Source organism: Rana temporaria, chromosome 2 (assembly GCF_905171775.1).
Source record: "Rana temporaria chromosome 2, aRanTem1.1, whole genome shotgun sequence".
In the NCBI taxonomy this organism is placed as follows: Eukaryota; Metazoa; Chordata; class Amphibia; order Anura; family Ranidae; genus Rana; species Rana temporaria.
In genome coordinates, this window is record NC_053490.1 from 315,144,752 (window position 1) to 315,161,778 (window position 17,027).

The following is a 17,027-nucleotide window of genomic DNA, read 5'->3' on the forward strand; positions in this document are numbered from 1 at the left end:
CTCACCTGACCCCCATAGAGAATCTATGGGGCATTGCCAAGAGGAAGATTAGACATGAGACCCAACAATGCAGAAGAGCTGAAGGCCGCTATTGAAGCATCCTGGTCTTCCATTACACCTCATCAGTGCCACAGGCTGATAGCTTCCATGCCACGCTACATTCAGGGAGTAATTACTGCAAAGGGGTTCCAAACCAAGTACTGAGTACATATGCATGCTTATACTTTTCAGAGGTCCGATATTTCTATGTACAATCCTTGTTTTATTGATTACATGTAATATTCTAATTTTCTGAGATTGTGGATTTGGTGTTTTTATGAGCTGTAAGCCATAATCATCACAATTATGACAAATCACGGCTTGAACTATCTTGTATATTAGTTTCACCTTTTAAGTTGCATTAGTGAAATAAATGAACTTTTGCATGATATTCTAATTTTTCAAGTATCACCTGTATAGCCCAGAAACAAAGTACCCCAAGCATTGTATAATGGGATAAAGGATTTGGCATAAGGTGAAAAGAAAAAATGACAACGTGTGTGTTCAATTTTTTCTATAAATCAGTCTGCACTCCTCTGTTATGATTGAATGAAAAGATCTATATGCACATACCCTTGCTTTGTGCTATAAAATGTTCCAGCTGCTACACTTTTATTTTTTTCTTCTTTTTTATATTCCTAGGAAGCCTTTGGGTTTATTGAAAGAGGGGATGTTGTAAAGGAGATATTCTTTCACTACAGTGAATTTAAAGGAGACCTTGAAGCCTTGCAACCAGGCGATGATGTGGAGTTCACCATCAAAGATCGAAATGTAAGTGCTCCTTATAGGTTTACCCTTTGTTGTGCTAGATGGGCTTTTCTGATTTCATATTTTTTTTTTTTTCCTGTAGGGTAAAGAAGTAGCAACTGATGTAAGGCTTCTACCTCAAGGAACTGTAATATTTGAAGATATCAGCATTGAACATTTTGAAGGAACAGTTACCAAAGTTATTCCTAAAGTACCCAACAAAAATCAAGTAATGCACATTTAATACATTTTAAGGTCTTTTCAATGCTCCACCTCTGTAGTGTTCTGAAGACACATTTACTCTGAATTTAGAATGCGTATTATGTTTAGTCTGTATTTCTGTGAGCTGTTTGTGTTTGCTATCTCTCCCCCCTGGAACTTGGCATACTGTACTCCCAGACAGCAAATGGATGATTAACTTTAGTCTGATCACCTGTTCCCTTCCTACTGTCTAAGGAGTATAATTTTCACCCCCTGCCTCCTTGGCAGGTAAACTACTCAAGGTGCTATGTGCAACATTAATATGTGAATTTTATAATTTTTTTGATCTTTACTCCAACAGAATGATCCCCTACCAGGACGCATTAAGGTCGATTTTGTTATTCCTAAAGAGCTTCCCTTTGGTGATAAAGATACCAAGTCTAAAGTTACCCTTTTAGAAGGCGATCATGTGCGGTTCAATATTTCAACCGACCGAAGGGACAAACTTGAGCGTGCCACAAACATCGAAGTTCTTTCTGATACGTTCCAGTCTACAAATGAGTCCCGAGAAATGGTTAGTGGTCTTCCTGTTTTTTGTTGCAAAAAAAATTCCTAGAAAAACTGATTAGTGTCATGTCTTAAGGCCCTTAGCCCTGGTTCACACTGGTGCGTTTTGACATGCGATTTGACAGGTCAAATTGCGTTGGAATCGGCAATTGCCTGCAGTGGCACCGTCCCTAATCGGTGCAGCGCTGCACCGAGTTAAAGTATTTTCTGTACTACTTTTTGCGTTTTTTTTTTTTTTTTTTTTTTTTTTTTTTGTTTGGCCCACGATTTACATTAACATTTGTGCAGAAACCTGCACAGATGTGTCTGAAATCGCGGCCGAGATCAGGACTGACATGCGGGAGTGAAATCGTGCGAGTTAAGCTGAACTTGCACGGCTTCATTCCCACAGCCCAGTGTGAACCTGGGCTTACACACAGTCAGAAAATCTCAAGATGGATTTCCTCAGATTAGCGATCTGCTGATTTTTTTTTTTTTTTTTTTTTTCTAATCGTTGCTGCTTTTGACAACCGATTACGAATTTTTGTCAGACAAAAACTGGATGTGCAGGCTTGAAAATTTGTCTGATGTGACCACAACATCCAATTTTTCTTTTACGTACGGTTTTCTGCCAAAAAAAATTATCTGAAGAGCAAGGCTAGGCATGCTCAGAAATGAAAGAACACATTCAAAACAATTCAACACATTATGTCACTTCTGATGGTGAGTATCCTCTTCACTTTCGATTTGAGACTAGCATCCAACAGAAAACTGAAAATTCGTCCAATACTCTGACTGTGTGTACAAGGCTTTAGTGATGCTTTTAAAACATGTTTTTGTTTACATATATTATACACTGACGCAATGTCTGCTTGTAAAATATAAATATATGCCATCTGCTAGATGTAGCGCCTGAGGTTCTTGATCACAGTTCAGGACACATGAGTTGATCCTTGGGCCATGGGTTATATGCGACTTACCTTTTAAGTGAGTGAACGCTGGCAAGAGCTTTCCTGAGACTGCCCCTGCCCAATCCACGAGGCGCCAGGCCCCCCCCACCTCTAGGGACTTGCGTGGTTCTATGCCCTGTGTGTGTTTACCTTCTGTAAGGATAAGCTCACATGGTTTAGCGGTCACCCACTGTCAAATACATGTTGGCACACTGACATCAAGCTGTTGGACAGGTTATACCGACAATGTCCACTAAGGTCGTTTTTTTTTGTCGACTTTACTTGCTTGATTTTACTGTTGCAATATTTTTAATAAAGTAAACCTATTATGCCATCTGGAGCTCTAATATTTTTTTCCTGTAAAATGGGAATGTGTTCATGATATTGATTGGTTGATCTGCAGGAATTGAACATTACGGTATGCTTTGAGGAGGTGTGTGTTTTTTTTTTTTTTTTTTTTTTTTTTTTTTTTTTTTTTTTTTTTTTTTCTCAATGCTGCAATTGATTGGGTCTGTCCATGCATTGCCATCATTAGACTGCAGATAGGGGTTGTGCATTGACCACTTGCCGACCAGACTATAGTAGAGATGTCATTTGTTTGACAACTAGCTGCTGTCATAACCCCAGTATTTCTTTTCTACTATAGGCGATTCTCTTTCAGATAAGTGGGCCCGTGGGCAGATTTGCTGCAGGATCATTTTTGGAAGTGGTGGGAGGGGTGCCCCCTCTCGCAGCTTACCTGACCGATTGATGGAAGCCCGGGAGCGATCCAATGCTGGGTATGGCCACCACTTGTCTATAGCTCTTGGAGGACTGAAGCAACTTTCGGTTTTCTTCATGAGAGCTTTGGGGTCTTTTTTTTTCCCCCCCAGATTTCCCAATAGAGGACCTGCTATCCCTATTTCTTTGACAAGGAATGTAAACATTCCTTGTAAGAAGAATGAAGGTGATGAATTTTTTTTTTTTTTTTTTGGGGATAATGTTAAAAATAAAAGTAAAATAAGATAAAATGAAAGCGCCCCATCCCTCAATGTGCGGCCGCAGGAGTGAGCGCATACGCAAGTCGCACAAGCATATGTAAATGGTGTTCAAACTACACGTGTGGTATTGCTGCAAATTCTAGTGCAAGACCCCCTCTAAAAATGTAAAGTGTCGCCTATGGAGATTTTTATGTACCATAGTTTGCTGCCATTCCGCAAGCGTTTTCAATTTTAAAATGTGATATGTTGGGTATCCACTCGGTGTAACATCTTTTTATTTTATACAAAAAAATTGGGTTATGCTATGGAGGTTTTTATTTTTTTTTCCTGTGTAAAAATTAATTGAAGTGTACTTCCTCCAAAAAACATTGCTTTTTAATGACCGCTGTGCAAATGCTGTGTGACATAAAATATTGCAATGATCACTTTTTTGTTGTCTAAAAAAAAAAAGCAAAAATAAGGGGGTTCCAAGTAATTTTCTAGCAAAAAGGTACCTTTTTTGTTAAAAAATTATTTTGGTTCAGAAAAGGCCAGGTCAGCAAGTGGTTTAACTTGTGCAGTGCCATGCTGCATGTGTCATGTTTGAACACACACAGGATTTACTCTACAATAGGCTTGGTGTGCAACCCAACAAATGGCTCCCTGAAAGTACATATGATGCATAGGTGTAGATTGGAAAGGTTTACAATGCCTTTACATTTCCAGGTCCTTACTTTCTGTGCAAAATTTTATGGCTAGCGCATGGTCAGCTGACACTGCTTGAGAAGCTTGCCTTTTTTGCTTCACCATTGAAGGCAAGCTCAACTTTAGGGGAAAATGCTACTGAGGTGGTTATGGGAGGTAAGGAGGTTCCTACCCCACTATCCACAATCGCATTTTTCCATTGATTTCTCCACCTACCTTGTGTATACAACCTTGAATTGCGTTTTGCCCCACCTTTGGTGCTGGGGGGGGGGGGGGGGGTGGAGAGGATTTTCTGCAGCCTAGAGCAGAGACATTCTGGCCCTGTTTATTTATTTTTTCAGAGAAGTCTCTATTGCTGACCAGCTTTCTACTTACACATTCCTACTTGCTACTTTCCAAAGAGCAGGTATTTTCTTACAGCTTTACAGTCACAAGAGTGTAATTCTTCTAAAAACAATGATTCGATTATCAGACTTTCAAAATCCTACACAGGGTCCCTTTTAGGGATGGATAGCCATCATGCCCTTAAAACGGCTGTCCTAATTACTACAATAGCCAGGTTCCTGCTTGGTCTCCTGTAGATGTCCTATATTATGTCTCTTATGGCAGAATTTGTTTTATGGCATTGATGGGGTTTACTCCCTATCTGTTCACACATTAAAATGGTCCTTCCATAGTTGACAAAATAGGCACACTCTGTGGTGCTGTTTTTATTAGTGTAAGCCTGTTTGTTTTGCTTTTTATAAAAATGTTAACTTTACCATAATTTTAACTTGCTTACTTCAATTTTTTTTGAAACCGCTCCTTGCAGTTCTAAAAGGGTGGTTATCTCCTTTTCCTCCTGTGGAGGGTTTTGAGAACTTTTTTGGACTCGTTCACACTGGTGTGCCTATTGACCTGTGCGAAGGGCCATCTCTTCCCGCCCGGGATGTTCTGTGCTTTGGCATACAGCAGCAGCACAGACACAGCCGCTTGTCTGTTTGGCTGCAGGGTATCCCTGTATGAGTTCAAGGACACACCCATGTGACTGTCAAATTGGGACCAGCAGCTGTCTGCACAGCCGCTGCATCCCAGTAGACATGAGACTGTCTGAACGCAGTGTTATTGAACACCTGTGCATCCTTGCAGGTATAGATGGCTCTTCACCCATCTTGTGTACAAACGGGTACCCTTGTGTGAATGAGGTGTTACAATCCTGCAATGTGTCCCTTTTTTTTATTCAACAATGCACGCTCCCAAGTACTTCTATTTATTGCAGTAACCAGCTTCCAAAAAAACAAACTTTCTTTGACTATAGGTCCAAACACTGATGCCCATGCTTTTAGCCTTTAGGTGACACCAACACCAGTCTCTGGATTCTGCCCTTGACCATAAAAACACACTGGTGTATTATAAATACATTTTTCCTTGGCTCAACATCTGTCCGTCACTGACACCACACTCCACTTACCATACATCTTGTGAATGATGTCGGCATTATCTCTGGCTACCTGTCATGTATTACTTTGCCAACTGACCCTTTTCAGTTTCCCACGGGGTGGCCCCTCCAGGAGATTCCTCCCTCGCCACCTAGCTGGGCTGTGAATCTACCTTTCTTTAGGGTGTTTGCCCTCAGGGAATGTGTCCCCTTTTTCCCTACCTGCACACATTCTCCCTGGAGGTTGGGGTTCTTGGGTCCTTCACAGCATATAGCTTCTGTCCTTCTCAAGGGTTACAGGGTCACTGCCTATCTTAGTTCACACTTTTTAAAATCTTTTCGTGTGTGTGTGTGTGTGTGTGTGTGTGTGTGTGTGTGTTTGTGTTTTTTTTTATTATTTGCTGTCCTTTGTCCCCTGTTCGTTGGCTGTTGCTGCAATTTTTTATTTTTTTGTTGCTCACCCCTCTGTTGCTTGGGAACTTCCTATGGTCTTGGAATAGACTCCTGTATCCTGTTCGCTTTACAAACGGGAATTTCGAAATGCCTGTAAATTCCATATTTTAGAGTACAGTATAGGACACAGGTCTCTCCCCTCTTTTTGTTACCTCCTTACTGCTTTTCTTGAAAAACTGGAGCTTCATGTAGTGAATGGGGTTTATATATATATATAGGTATACGTAGGGTGGGGGATTGTCCTATAACACATGGTCTAAGAGCCAAAATCAACTTGTGTCCTGTACTGTACTTAGACAAGATATGTCATTTACAGGTACATCAAAATTCCAATTTTTTTCATTTACAGGGTGTCATCGCAGCAATGAGGGATGGTTTTGGTTTTATAAAATGTGTTGACCGGGACGCTAGAATGTTCTTTCACTTCAGTGAAGTCCTGGATGGAAATCAGCTCCACATTTCTGAGGAAGTAGAGTTTACTGTGGTCCCTGTAAGTAAATGGTTCTAACACAAGCTAATGTTTTTGCTTTTGTCGATTTTATTAACAGTTGACCAATCAGTATTTCTCAATCTTATGTTCTTAAATCTGGCTGCTACCTTACTTGCTGGGCACGATCTGAGACCACTCATTGGCTTCCTCCTGTTTAAGGTCTGATGTGCTAGATACATGAAAGGGAGAAATCGAATGGGGCAGCACAGGTTATATTTTCTGTAGAATTTTTTTTTTTTTTTTTTTTTAATGGATCAATCAGTAGCTTGACAAGTCTCTGTGAATATATTGTGATCAGCTATAAAATTGTTTTCAAAATTCTACCCATTTTCATTAACCCCTTCACGCCTAAGGGTAAAAAAAAATCTTAATGCCTAAGCCCAAGTTTGCAACTTTGACATGTTATTAAAACTGTACATATTATCACAACTACTTTGTGCATCCAGGTAGATTATACCTTGTTTTTTTTCAGGACAAATTAAACTTTCATTTGGTGGTAAATTGTAATGGATACCTCCTGGGGTGTGTTGGTTGTGTGTGGGTTTTTTTATTTAAATATTTTTTTTTTTTTTTTTTATATATATCTAAGAAACTGCCCCAAAATGGTAAACAAAAACCTCTTTTACAATACAAACTTTTTTTTTTGCTTCTACTATAAACTACCACCAAAGAACCCAAAATAAACTCTGAATCATCAGTGATGCCACATGTGTGGTGGTACAGCTCAAAAACAATAGTGCGCTTTTTGCTATTTTTTTTTTTTTTATTTTTATTTTTTTTAAATCTAAGGATAACTGTCCCAAAATAGTAAAAAAAAAAAAGAAGAAATACTGACCCTAACTAACCCTGGGGCTCACCTAGATAAGACCTTGATCTACGTATTCAACTTTATTTTAAAGTGTGTGTGTGTGTGTGTGTGTGTGGTTATTTTATTTTATTCCCCCCCCTGCAAGGACAAAGAAAAATGCAATGCATCTGTCTTGTCCATTCACTGTGACTGATCGCTGTGATAGCCAATCGGAGGCTATCACAGTGATCAGGTCACCCGGAATCTGGCATTCCGGGGCTCCCGGTGAGACCCTGGGCTGTGTGCTGGAAGTGTGGCAAGGAGCCAGCACTAAAGAGATGTGCTAATATGCAGCCCCACGTAAAAAAGCCCAGTCCAATAGGGCTGCATATTTGCATACAATTGGCGTGAAGGGGTTAAAGACCACTGGTATCAAGTAATTGTGCATTCGCATGGCACAGAACATTGAAAGACTGTAACCAGTATGTTGCAAACCAATCCAAAGGTACAGCAGAGATGCAAGATTTTGTATAATTTTTTCACCTCAGGACCTGTATCTTGGAATAGGAAATGGTGTCTGTAGTAATATTATGCTTGAGCAAAAATGGAGGTGTTCTGTGTAGAAAGGAAGATAAAAGCATTGTTAATAGTACTTCAGTCTAAACAAGTGTAACTGATACAGCTACTTCACATCTGACACTAGGTTTGTTTTATAGGTACAGTAAAATGTTTTTGTTCATGGCTCTGGTAATTTTGCAGCTGTGAGCTTCTTCCATGAAAATAAAATTGGATTTTGGGTGCATGGACCCTTCGTAATGTACCTAAAATGGAGGCTGTCAAAATAAATATGGTATCTGCCATTGCTGACTTATTTTTAAAATGCATGCTCTCAAGTTGTCGTCCTGATCCTAGCTTCACGGATATGGATCATGGGAAATGGAACGTGCCGGACTTGATTGCATGCTTGTAGGTTAGTACTTGCTTGGTAGGGAACCTAGTATTAGAATTGCAGCCCTTTGGCCTGTGCTTTTAAAAATAAGTTGACAATGTTAGTTTGTATGGTCCATTTATGTTGGAAATATGGGACTTGCCGGTACTAATTTGTTTTTGAAAATGTATGCTTATATTTGCTTTAATGAAATCAAGCGTATGCTTTAATGCTGGATAGACACTTGCTTGTTCCAGGTCACCGATCCACAAAGTAGTGAAGGTTGGAAAAAGCCTTGGAACAACAACCTTTTAAAACAGGTCAGCATTGGTAGCTCCCATGTTCTACTCTGCTATTGCATTTCTTAAAAAATTAAAATAAAAAAAATTGATCAGAATAAACCTAGAAATCTTCATCTGTAGCAAAGAACCTTTTTCATTATTGCAGCTTTGGAGGGGTACACAGAGGGAAATTGTATCTAAAGCAAAATGTATTGCAGCTTTCCAGTCCTTTCGATATGGTGGCTGTTATTCTTTCTTTATTTTTTATGGGCTTTCGCTTTTAATTTTGCCATTGTGTTCCTGGCAGTAACCACGTCCTGTTTTCAGTGACCTACTCAACTGCATTTATTAGATTTTTTTTTTTTGTATATTAAAATGTTATCTGCTCTGTGCAAAAAAATTGCACAGAAAAGGTAAATTGCCATCTCTTATGGCAGTTCCTGCCAGTGCTGTCAGCATCTCCCTCTTTTTAGGTGCTTCCTGTAGTAAGCCAAGTGCTATGGCGGCACCATGTGTGTGCATTCCTGAGCTGGGTTGTGTGCGTCCATAAATGCTCACAGCTCTGTTAAGGGCCACACAAACTCCCTCACAAAATATTTTAACAGCAGGAGTCAATGGCTCTGCCAGTTTCTCCTGTGAAAGCAGGAAGTTAGGGGAGCAGAGCTAGAGATGGCCCTGGATAATGTGTAAGTGGGGGGGTGTTATGTTTAGCAAGGAACATAAAATCCACATTAATAGTTATGATACAGTGTGTGCTGTAAAGTGCTTGCGTTACAGCATTGCTCCTGTTTTCTCCTTGCTGGAAATGTGCATTTCCTATTACCTGTCAGAACACAACTGCTCGGGGGGGGGGGAGAATCAATGTGTTAACATTGGTTGGTTAGTGTAGCAGCGAGCGACTCCTGAGCTCCAGTTTTTCTTTGGGGGGGGGGGGGGGGTCTGGTAGGTTGAACATAAATTCAGTGTGTACCAGGCTTAAGGGTCCATGCACACTAGGGGCAAAAAATGGCAGAACCTCCGACAGAAGGCAACATAAAAATGCATATTGTGACTTTTGTGTGTTTGGTTTTTTTTTGTTTGTTTTTTTCTGGCAGCAAAAGTTTGTCCTTTCTCCTCTTGCTTTTCTTTTCTCTCCCTCCATCTGTTCACTATTGGCACAGTTTGTGTTCTGTTCTACGCCCCCACCTCCAGTAAAAACTTGCCTCCAGAGACACTGATTTGAGGCCCAGTGCAGAGAATAGAGCAACTGTGGCTGTGCAGAGAGTGAGATTGTGCCTTGCTGGATTTTAAACGGCATAAGCACTTGTAAGGTTTTACATTGCTATACCTGCAAAAGGGGCCAGCCTGAAGTGATCTAGCAGGACTTCATTTTCTGACGAGTTCCACTTTTAAAGTTTAGATTTCAGAGCCACTTTAAAGTTTGAATGCAGTTTATACTTTGCTTCCCTGCCCCCTTTCAGGAGGATAGCATGGTCATGTGGCCAACTTTTCTTCCAGATTTCTATCGCCAGGAAAAACTTCACGAGACACCACAGTGTGTTGTGGTCAGCAAATGTTAATTTCTGCTCTTGCTATAAATGCTCTCTGTGTATGTGTGTCTCAATTTGGTTTTTGAGAACCATCTAACCCTTTTCTTCCTTTCAGGACATGCTTTCTGCTCAAAGAAATCATGCAATCAGAATTAAAAAGCTCCCTAAAGGAACGGTTTCCTTTCACACTCAATCAGATCATCGGTTTGTTGGTATTGTTGAAAAAGAAGCTACAGCTACCAGTGCTAAATCCAGCAGCCCAAACAAAGGAAAAGAAAAGGTAATGGCACCTGACATTCAACTGTTTGTCATTTTATTCTGAGGACAGCGTGGACTGAGTTGAGCACTTTCTCCTTAATACATATTTAGATATGCAGTCAATGCATACTTTTATTTACACTTGCTTTTTTCCTTTAATTTTGTGTCTAGAAAAAAGAGAGGGTAAGCTGCTCTGCATGGTGTGAGTTAGTCACTAGATGGATATTGACTGTTCCTTTTTTATAGTCTGCGTTACTTTTCTATTTGTGGTGTTTAGATTTCCTAAGTGTTCTCTGCATGTTGCCAGTTTTAACCAACACAAAGTTACAGGGTCTGTAACGTGAGAAAAACGGTATGCAGTGTTGTAGTTAGACCGCCACCAAGACTGGCACAGCTACCAAATTGCACACAATGTGGCATGCATTTACAGCTTGCCCACATAATCACTGGAACATGTATGAGCACAACATGGCTTGAGTCGGTGCTCTTTATTGCACCATTCCAGGATCTCAAAATAACCCGGTCTTAAATTGAATGGTGAAAAACTGTGATGCCCATATGTTTGGCATGAAACATGTGACCACCTTTTTTGGCTTGACTTGTCACTCTGCTGGGGGGTTTATCTTGAAAGAAGTTTGAGATATTCATTTTTTATTTTTATTTTTATTTTTTTGCCAAATTGCCATACCTAGGTGAATGCACCATCTGTCCCCTGCCAGCTCCAAGACTGAGAACTGAGCGATGAAACACAGCTGGTCGCTTCAGTGCTTTGTGAGCAGAGAGCTGGTGATTGTCGCTCATCGATTCTCTGTTCTGCCCCCTACCCCCAGTGCTCACTGGAGCGCTGGGCTGTGGAGAGGGTGGAAGCTGCTGGTTCTCAGCACCTTGCAGAAAGCCTGAGCCAGGTGCCGGTCCATGCTCCTGACCATATGGTTGCAAACTTTCCCATGTCTGATGTCCCCTGATGGCCAGCTTCAGCCTACTTCCCCTTTATTGGATTGATCATGTCATAAGTTGATGCAAAAATCATCAATGCAGTTTTTAACACAAACTTTTTTTTTTTTAAATGCTCTTGTTCAAAAATGGCCTTGCACTTACAATGAATTAGTGGTGTTGAAGCATTGGTGGTCCAACTTGAAATTCATAGATGGCCTCAAGCACAGCCCTGGACACTTTCAGAGCATTGGTATCATTGGATAACCCCCATCACTGGTGTCAGTACTATTAACCCCTTAACGTGTCCTTAACATTCCTACAGTGGTGGCAGTGAAATTTAACCTCCCCGCCCTAAATTGAAAACTGAAGGCCAGCCCCTAGAGGCTATAACCCCTCCTATACCAATCTTGCTCAGTTTAATTCTGTGTCCTTGGATTGGATAGCCCTTCCATTTTGCAATTTTCAGCTTTCAAACCACTAACTTGCATATACCCAGGGAAGTGACTGAACTTCAGGTGATACAGAGAGATGAAACATCCTTCCACATAAGTTGTACCTGTTTATCTTTCCCTCCATGCCTTAAAAAGGGGGTGGAGAGTTGAAATTGCACTCTGCAGAGCTCTGTGAGCTGATTGGAAGAAAATTATACCCCCTCCACACAGGAACAGAGCTGAGGCTGTATATCAACTGAAGCTCCCTCCCTATCACCATTTTTTTTTTTTTTTTTCGGTGTCAGGAAAACTTGTCAGAAGTGATACCTATAGCAGAGGCATGAAGCATCAGACAGAAATGACCATGCTCTTAATTAAGACAAGTATACGCTATAGAGGGACATGCTTTGTTTACATTTCATGTCTGAGGTTTACAACCACCTAAAATTTAACATTTTTCTACCTTTTAACAACTACTGTTGGATTCCAATCGGATTTTATGAATCCTGGAAGGCTTTCCATTTACACAACGGGCACATATTTTTCAGTTAAGCGTACTAGTTTTTCTCTGCAGCAGTCAGCAGTGACAACCCAAGTGTCCAGTTGGCACTGGATGCTATTCAGGTCAAGCTAGTATATCTGGGGTTTCTTTTCTGAGATATTGGGACCAGGGCTGGGCAGTTTTGCCTGTTAATATCAGCTTGCTACATAGACTCTAAAAAAAAATTAACATTTTGGTTTGGGTGGTTTCTGGTTCAGCAACATTTGTGATACTCGCAATAGTGTGAGTTATTGATCGTTATTCAAATGTGAGTCAGTATTTGATCGTCACTTTGTACCTATACTTCACCATCAACCATTTAACTTGGACATGCATGAACAGCAAGTGCTTTATTTAATAATGGAGCTAGAGACTTAAGTTAAAGATTTTTGTAAACCCCTAGGTGTGTGTGTGTGTGTGTGTGTGTGTGTGTGTGTGTGTGTGTGTGTGTGTGTGTGTATATATATATATATATATAATATCTAAAAAGTAATATGGCTTGAACATTTAAACTCGCACTGTAACCTTACAGTTCTCTTACTTTTTACAATCTGTTCACTGCTATTAGGAGGGTGAAGAAGGAATTGTCTCTTATGAAGACTGTGGAATCCGACTTACTGTCACTTATCACCTCAAGGATTTGGAAGGTTCTTCTACCCCCCAGGTTGGGGATAAGGTTAGTCTTTTTTGTATATTCCTATTTTGGTCATGGCACTGCAGGGGGGGATGCAGAGTACATGAAATCTTGCTGTAGGCACATCTTGCAGGGTTTCAAGTACTTTTCATCCCTCCTCTCCCACCCCCTAGAATACTGCCAAAAGGATGGTGACCTCTACCTTGCCTAGGTGCTGCAGACAGATTTTTTATTTTACTAAAGCTTTCTGGCAAGTGGAGGTGAGCAGAAAAACAATAAATCTTATTTGTACAGTACTCGACAGGTGTTCAAAGACCATGGGTTATATGCTGCTACAGTCAGATGATTGGACACTGGCAAAACTTTTGCTAGGGCTGCTACCTGGCATGCAAAACAATGATCCTCTGGAAATTGATTTGCAGATTTGAGTGTTGCAAGCTGCTGTACACCCCTATACGCTGCGTAAATTGCGTTTGCTTTGCAAAACCACTACACTAATACCATGTGACATAAAAAAAATTGGGCTGATTGCCATTTTATTTCCTAGGGTCGTGCTCTAAAACTGTCTTTTGGGGGTTAGAAGAAATTTTCTAGAACAAAAATACTGATCTGAACTCTTAAACAAAGTGCCAGAAAAAAACTGTCTTAAAGTGGTTCCACCCTTGTGTTTTCTTGTGGGCCTATTGGCAGTTCTGTTGCCCACCGCACAATTTTATTGTTTTTGCTGCGTCCCATGGTCAAGCTATAAAAATACAGTACGATAACCTAATAATTTAGACTTGCCTGAAAATTCCTTTATCTTTTGAGTAGAGCACTGTACATGAGACAGGCCCTTCCTCTTAATATTGATCACTCATTGCATATTTTAAAAGATTAAATAATAAAAAAAAAATAACCTGAAGCTTCACAGCAGGATTACATTTATATGGATGCACTCTAGGTGTGGACCTAGCAAAACTATTTGCCAGTGTCCAATCACCTGAGGGTAGCAGCATATAATCCATGCTCTGATACTGTGTGTGGTGTGTGTGTGTTCTCCTCATTTTGCAAGGTCCACTTAATTTGCCAATATGTCCTTTCTTCTTTTTTTTTGTCTTTTTTTTTTTTTTTTGTGGAATTCATGTTTAATAATTTACCATTTGTTTATGTCTAGGTTGAGTTTAGCATTTGTGAAGCAAAAAGAACTGGTCAACAGAGTGCAGTGTCTATTAAGGTTCTTGGACGAAATTCCAACAGCAAAAGGTTTTATGGTTATGTAGCCACTCTTAAGGATAACTTTGGTTTTATTGAAACTGCCAATCATGATAAAGAAATCTTCTTTCACTACAGGTGAGTAAGTTTTTAAGGGTGTGTTTTTTTTTTTTTGTTTTTTTTTTTGTGGCAGGGATGAATTACCCAATTGTACAACATGTTTCTCATGGTCTACAAAGATGGTTTGCTAAAGTTACAGCTTCACTTTTTTCTTCTATGATGCAGCTCCTGGTTCTTCCTAGGTGTTTAAGGCTCTGACCTCTAGGCTTTATGCAGAAGTCGACCCACCTTTGATGCCAAGTCTTATCCACTTGCTTTCTCTCCCCATGCCTCTGTTGCAATCCGTTCATAGAATACCTTTTTGTTGAGCATTTTTGAGTGGTAGTAAAAGTGCCATCAGTTTAAAGCGGTTGTCTTTTTTTTCACTTTGACCTACAGGTAAGCTTATTTATTATGAGCTTACCTGTAGGTCAAAGTGGGAAAAAAAAAAAAAAATCTGTACGGTTTAGGAGATATTCCCTGCAGCTGCTGACTTCATTGTCACAAGTTCCCTGGCTGAAGGTCTGGCAGACGCCAGACCTTGCCGGAAAAAAGTCTCCCGCGCGTATGTGCAGGAGTGACGACATCGTGGCTCCGGCCACTCACAGCGCCAGAGCTGCGATACCTTGAAGGCACATTGAGGGAAAATGTCGGCTCCTTCAGCGTGGACCAAGATTACCTGCCGATGCCTCGTTCTAAGGTAAGTATTTCATAATGAGCTAGTATACGGTGCTTACTACTGCTTTAAAGTGCCAAAAGGTCCTACCATTTAGGTACCTAATCTCCCTAAATGATTGAGCTTGTACTGATTTGAAGGTTTGTTTTAAACTTCCGCAGAGTTGGGAGCGAGAAATATTGCTGGACTAGCTTTTTTTTTTTACTTTGCCAACTATAAAACTATGACTTGTTTTAGTTTGTGAACAATGACATTGTAGTGTAATTTACAAATAAAATTTACACTTGTTTTTGTGCCCCGGTTATGCTAAAAGGCAGGCCAGTGGGGTTGAATATATGCCTCAGCCTTAATGCATTGCTTTGCAAAAAAAAAAAGACAACCCTGCTGTGTTCGCATCGGACATAACCTTTTTAAGTGAATGGGGCCCCTATGCATCCCTGAACATGATGATAGGTTAATGATTGTGGCACTGTATTCCCATTCAATAACTCAGTTTAGCTGTCAAAAAGAAAAGCAGGCATTTGGGATGTAGCAGTTTTCCCTACTGAATGCCTTTTGAGTCGTGCTACATCACTCTCTGAATTTTTTTTTTTTTTTCATTTTTTCTATCCATAAAGCGAGTATTCTGGAGATGTAGATAAGCTGGACCTTGGAGATATGGTGGAGTACTGCTTATCCAAAAACAAGGGGAACAAGGTCAGCGCTGAACGGGTCACAAAAGTTCATCAAGGTAAGAATTTTAAAGCAAAGTATCTTTGTGTGCGTGTTTTGGGCTTTGTATCTTGGCAGTAAGACATGTCAGAAAGGCAGTGTATTTGCTCAGATCCCCTTATGTTTTTTAACCATTTCAGTCCTGCGCCCATTTTTTTTTTTTCATGGACGGACACAGCCCTATTCTTGACAAAATGGGTATTGGCCTTCATTCAGGAGTGACTAGGCAGAAACTTATAGAAAGTGTTAAACACACCATACAGTACCGCCCAGGGGGCGGTCCCTCTGGGTATAACCCCTCTCTGCAACTCACAGATCAGGTGTTTTTATTTTATTTTATTGTTCCTGTGATCTACAATCAACCGCTGACTGGGTCATCGGCTGGATCCCAGATCCTTGTAGTTTCCCTGGTTTCGGCCATCGAGCGTGTGCCGACCGTACCTATGCGCTGTGTCGTCCACGACATGCCCGTCGCTCTATGGGTGGCCGGTGAGCTACACGCTCCAGAACTAGCATATGCCCGCTCTATATGGCCGAGTCGTCACCTCCGTAACCATGAGGAAGATGGTCTGTCTAGGATGCTTCCTGTAGAATCCATGCAGGAATGGTAAGTAGTAATCCCCTGCTTTGGCAGGAGGACATAGCTGGACATTCCCTCCTCTCTGGGCTCTTTGAGCTAGGCTGACTGCTGGTGCCGGGGGTTTACCTGTGAGGAAACTGCGCTGTACATCCGCTTAGAAATGCTATAAGCTGCCATAAAAAGCTTGCTTACCTGTGTGTTCCCCTCCATGCTGTCGGCGGCCATTTTGCCTGTGATCCACTCTGTGCTCTGGTCCACACTGTGTTTTTGCCTCTACCTGCCGCTCGACGACCATGTTCTTGTGGCCCGCGGCGTTGTTTGGCCTCTATCTGCCGCTCACCAGCCATTTTCTCACGGTCCATGCCGGATCGTATTTAAATGGCACAAGCTTGCAGACGCACGCTGCGCAGTGGTCAGACTGACAGACTGCTAAGGAAGCAGCTTAAGCAGGAAGCGGACGGCAGTCGTATTATACTGTTCCAAGGGTGGTGAGTCCTCTGCGGGGAACCCCTCGTCTTGCAGCTAGGAGGGTGGGTTGTTGTACCTTACCTTGGAGTCTCTGTGGGTGTCGGGCTCGTGGGTCAGCATGGCGTCAGAAGCAGACGCCTTTTCCCCCTGAAACACCTGAGCTAACAATTGATGCCCCTGCACCCGATGTATCGGTGGACACTATGTTGGCGTTTCAAGATGCCTTTGTTGCCAAGGTGGAAGCGGCGTGTGGGAACACGGGAGTAAAAACCGCCCCCCTCCCCCGCCATCTTCTGAGGACAACTCTGATGCATAGTCGGGCCCAGCTACGGCTCATGACCCTGGCTCTGATGTATCTGAGGACCGGCCAGACAGTGATGATGACTCCGGGTCAGCAAGCGAAAAGGCTCTGGTCGGTGATCTTATCACCGCAGTGTGAGATACTCTAAAAATAGAGTCTGCGGAAGCAA

At 41.4% G+C, this 17,027-nt stretch overlaps 1 protein-coding gene across 14 annotated transcripts in view; it reads left to right on the forward strand.

Moving 5' to 3' along the window:
* CSDE1 (cold shock domain containing E1) overlaps positions 1-17,027 on the forward strand; it is a 101,177-nt gene that overhangs the window by 60,012 nt on the left and 24,138 nt on the right. For 7 of the 14 annotated variants that reach the window (XM_040337424.1, XM_040337422.1, XM_040337421.1 and 4 more), the window contains 10 exons: positions 682-810; positions 890-1,015; positions 1,349-1,561; positions 6,367-6,507; positions 8,480-8,542; positions 10,148-10,312; positions 10,462-10,473; positions 12,767-12,874; positions 13,986-14,161; positions 15,416-15,528. In XM_040337424.1, coding sequence (XP_040193358.1) covers positions 682-810; positions 890-1,015; positions 1,349-1,561; positions 6,367-6,507; positions 8,480-8,542; positions 10,148-10,312; positions 10,462-10,473; positions 12,767-12,874; positions 13,986-14,161; positions 15,416-15,528 — 1,246 coding nt within the window. The remainder of the gene's footprint in view (positions 1-681; positions 811-889; positions 1,016-1,348; positions 1,562-6,366; positions 6,508-8,479; positions 8,543-10,147; positions 10,313-10,461; positions 10,474-12,766; positions 12,875-13,985; positions 14,162-15,415; positions 15,529-17,027) is intronic. The other 7 variants (XM_040337428.1, XM_040337433.1, XM_040337430.1 and 4 more) reach the window with 5 other exon arrangements.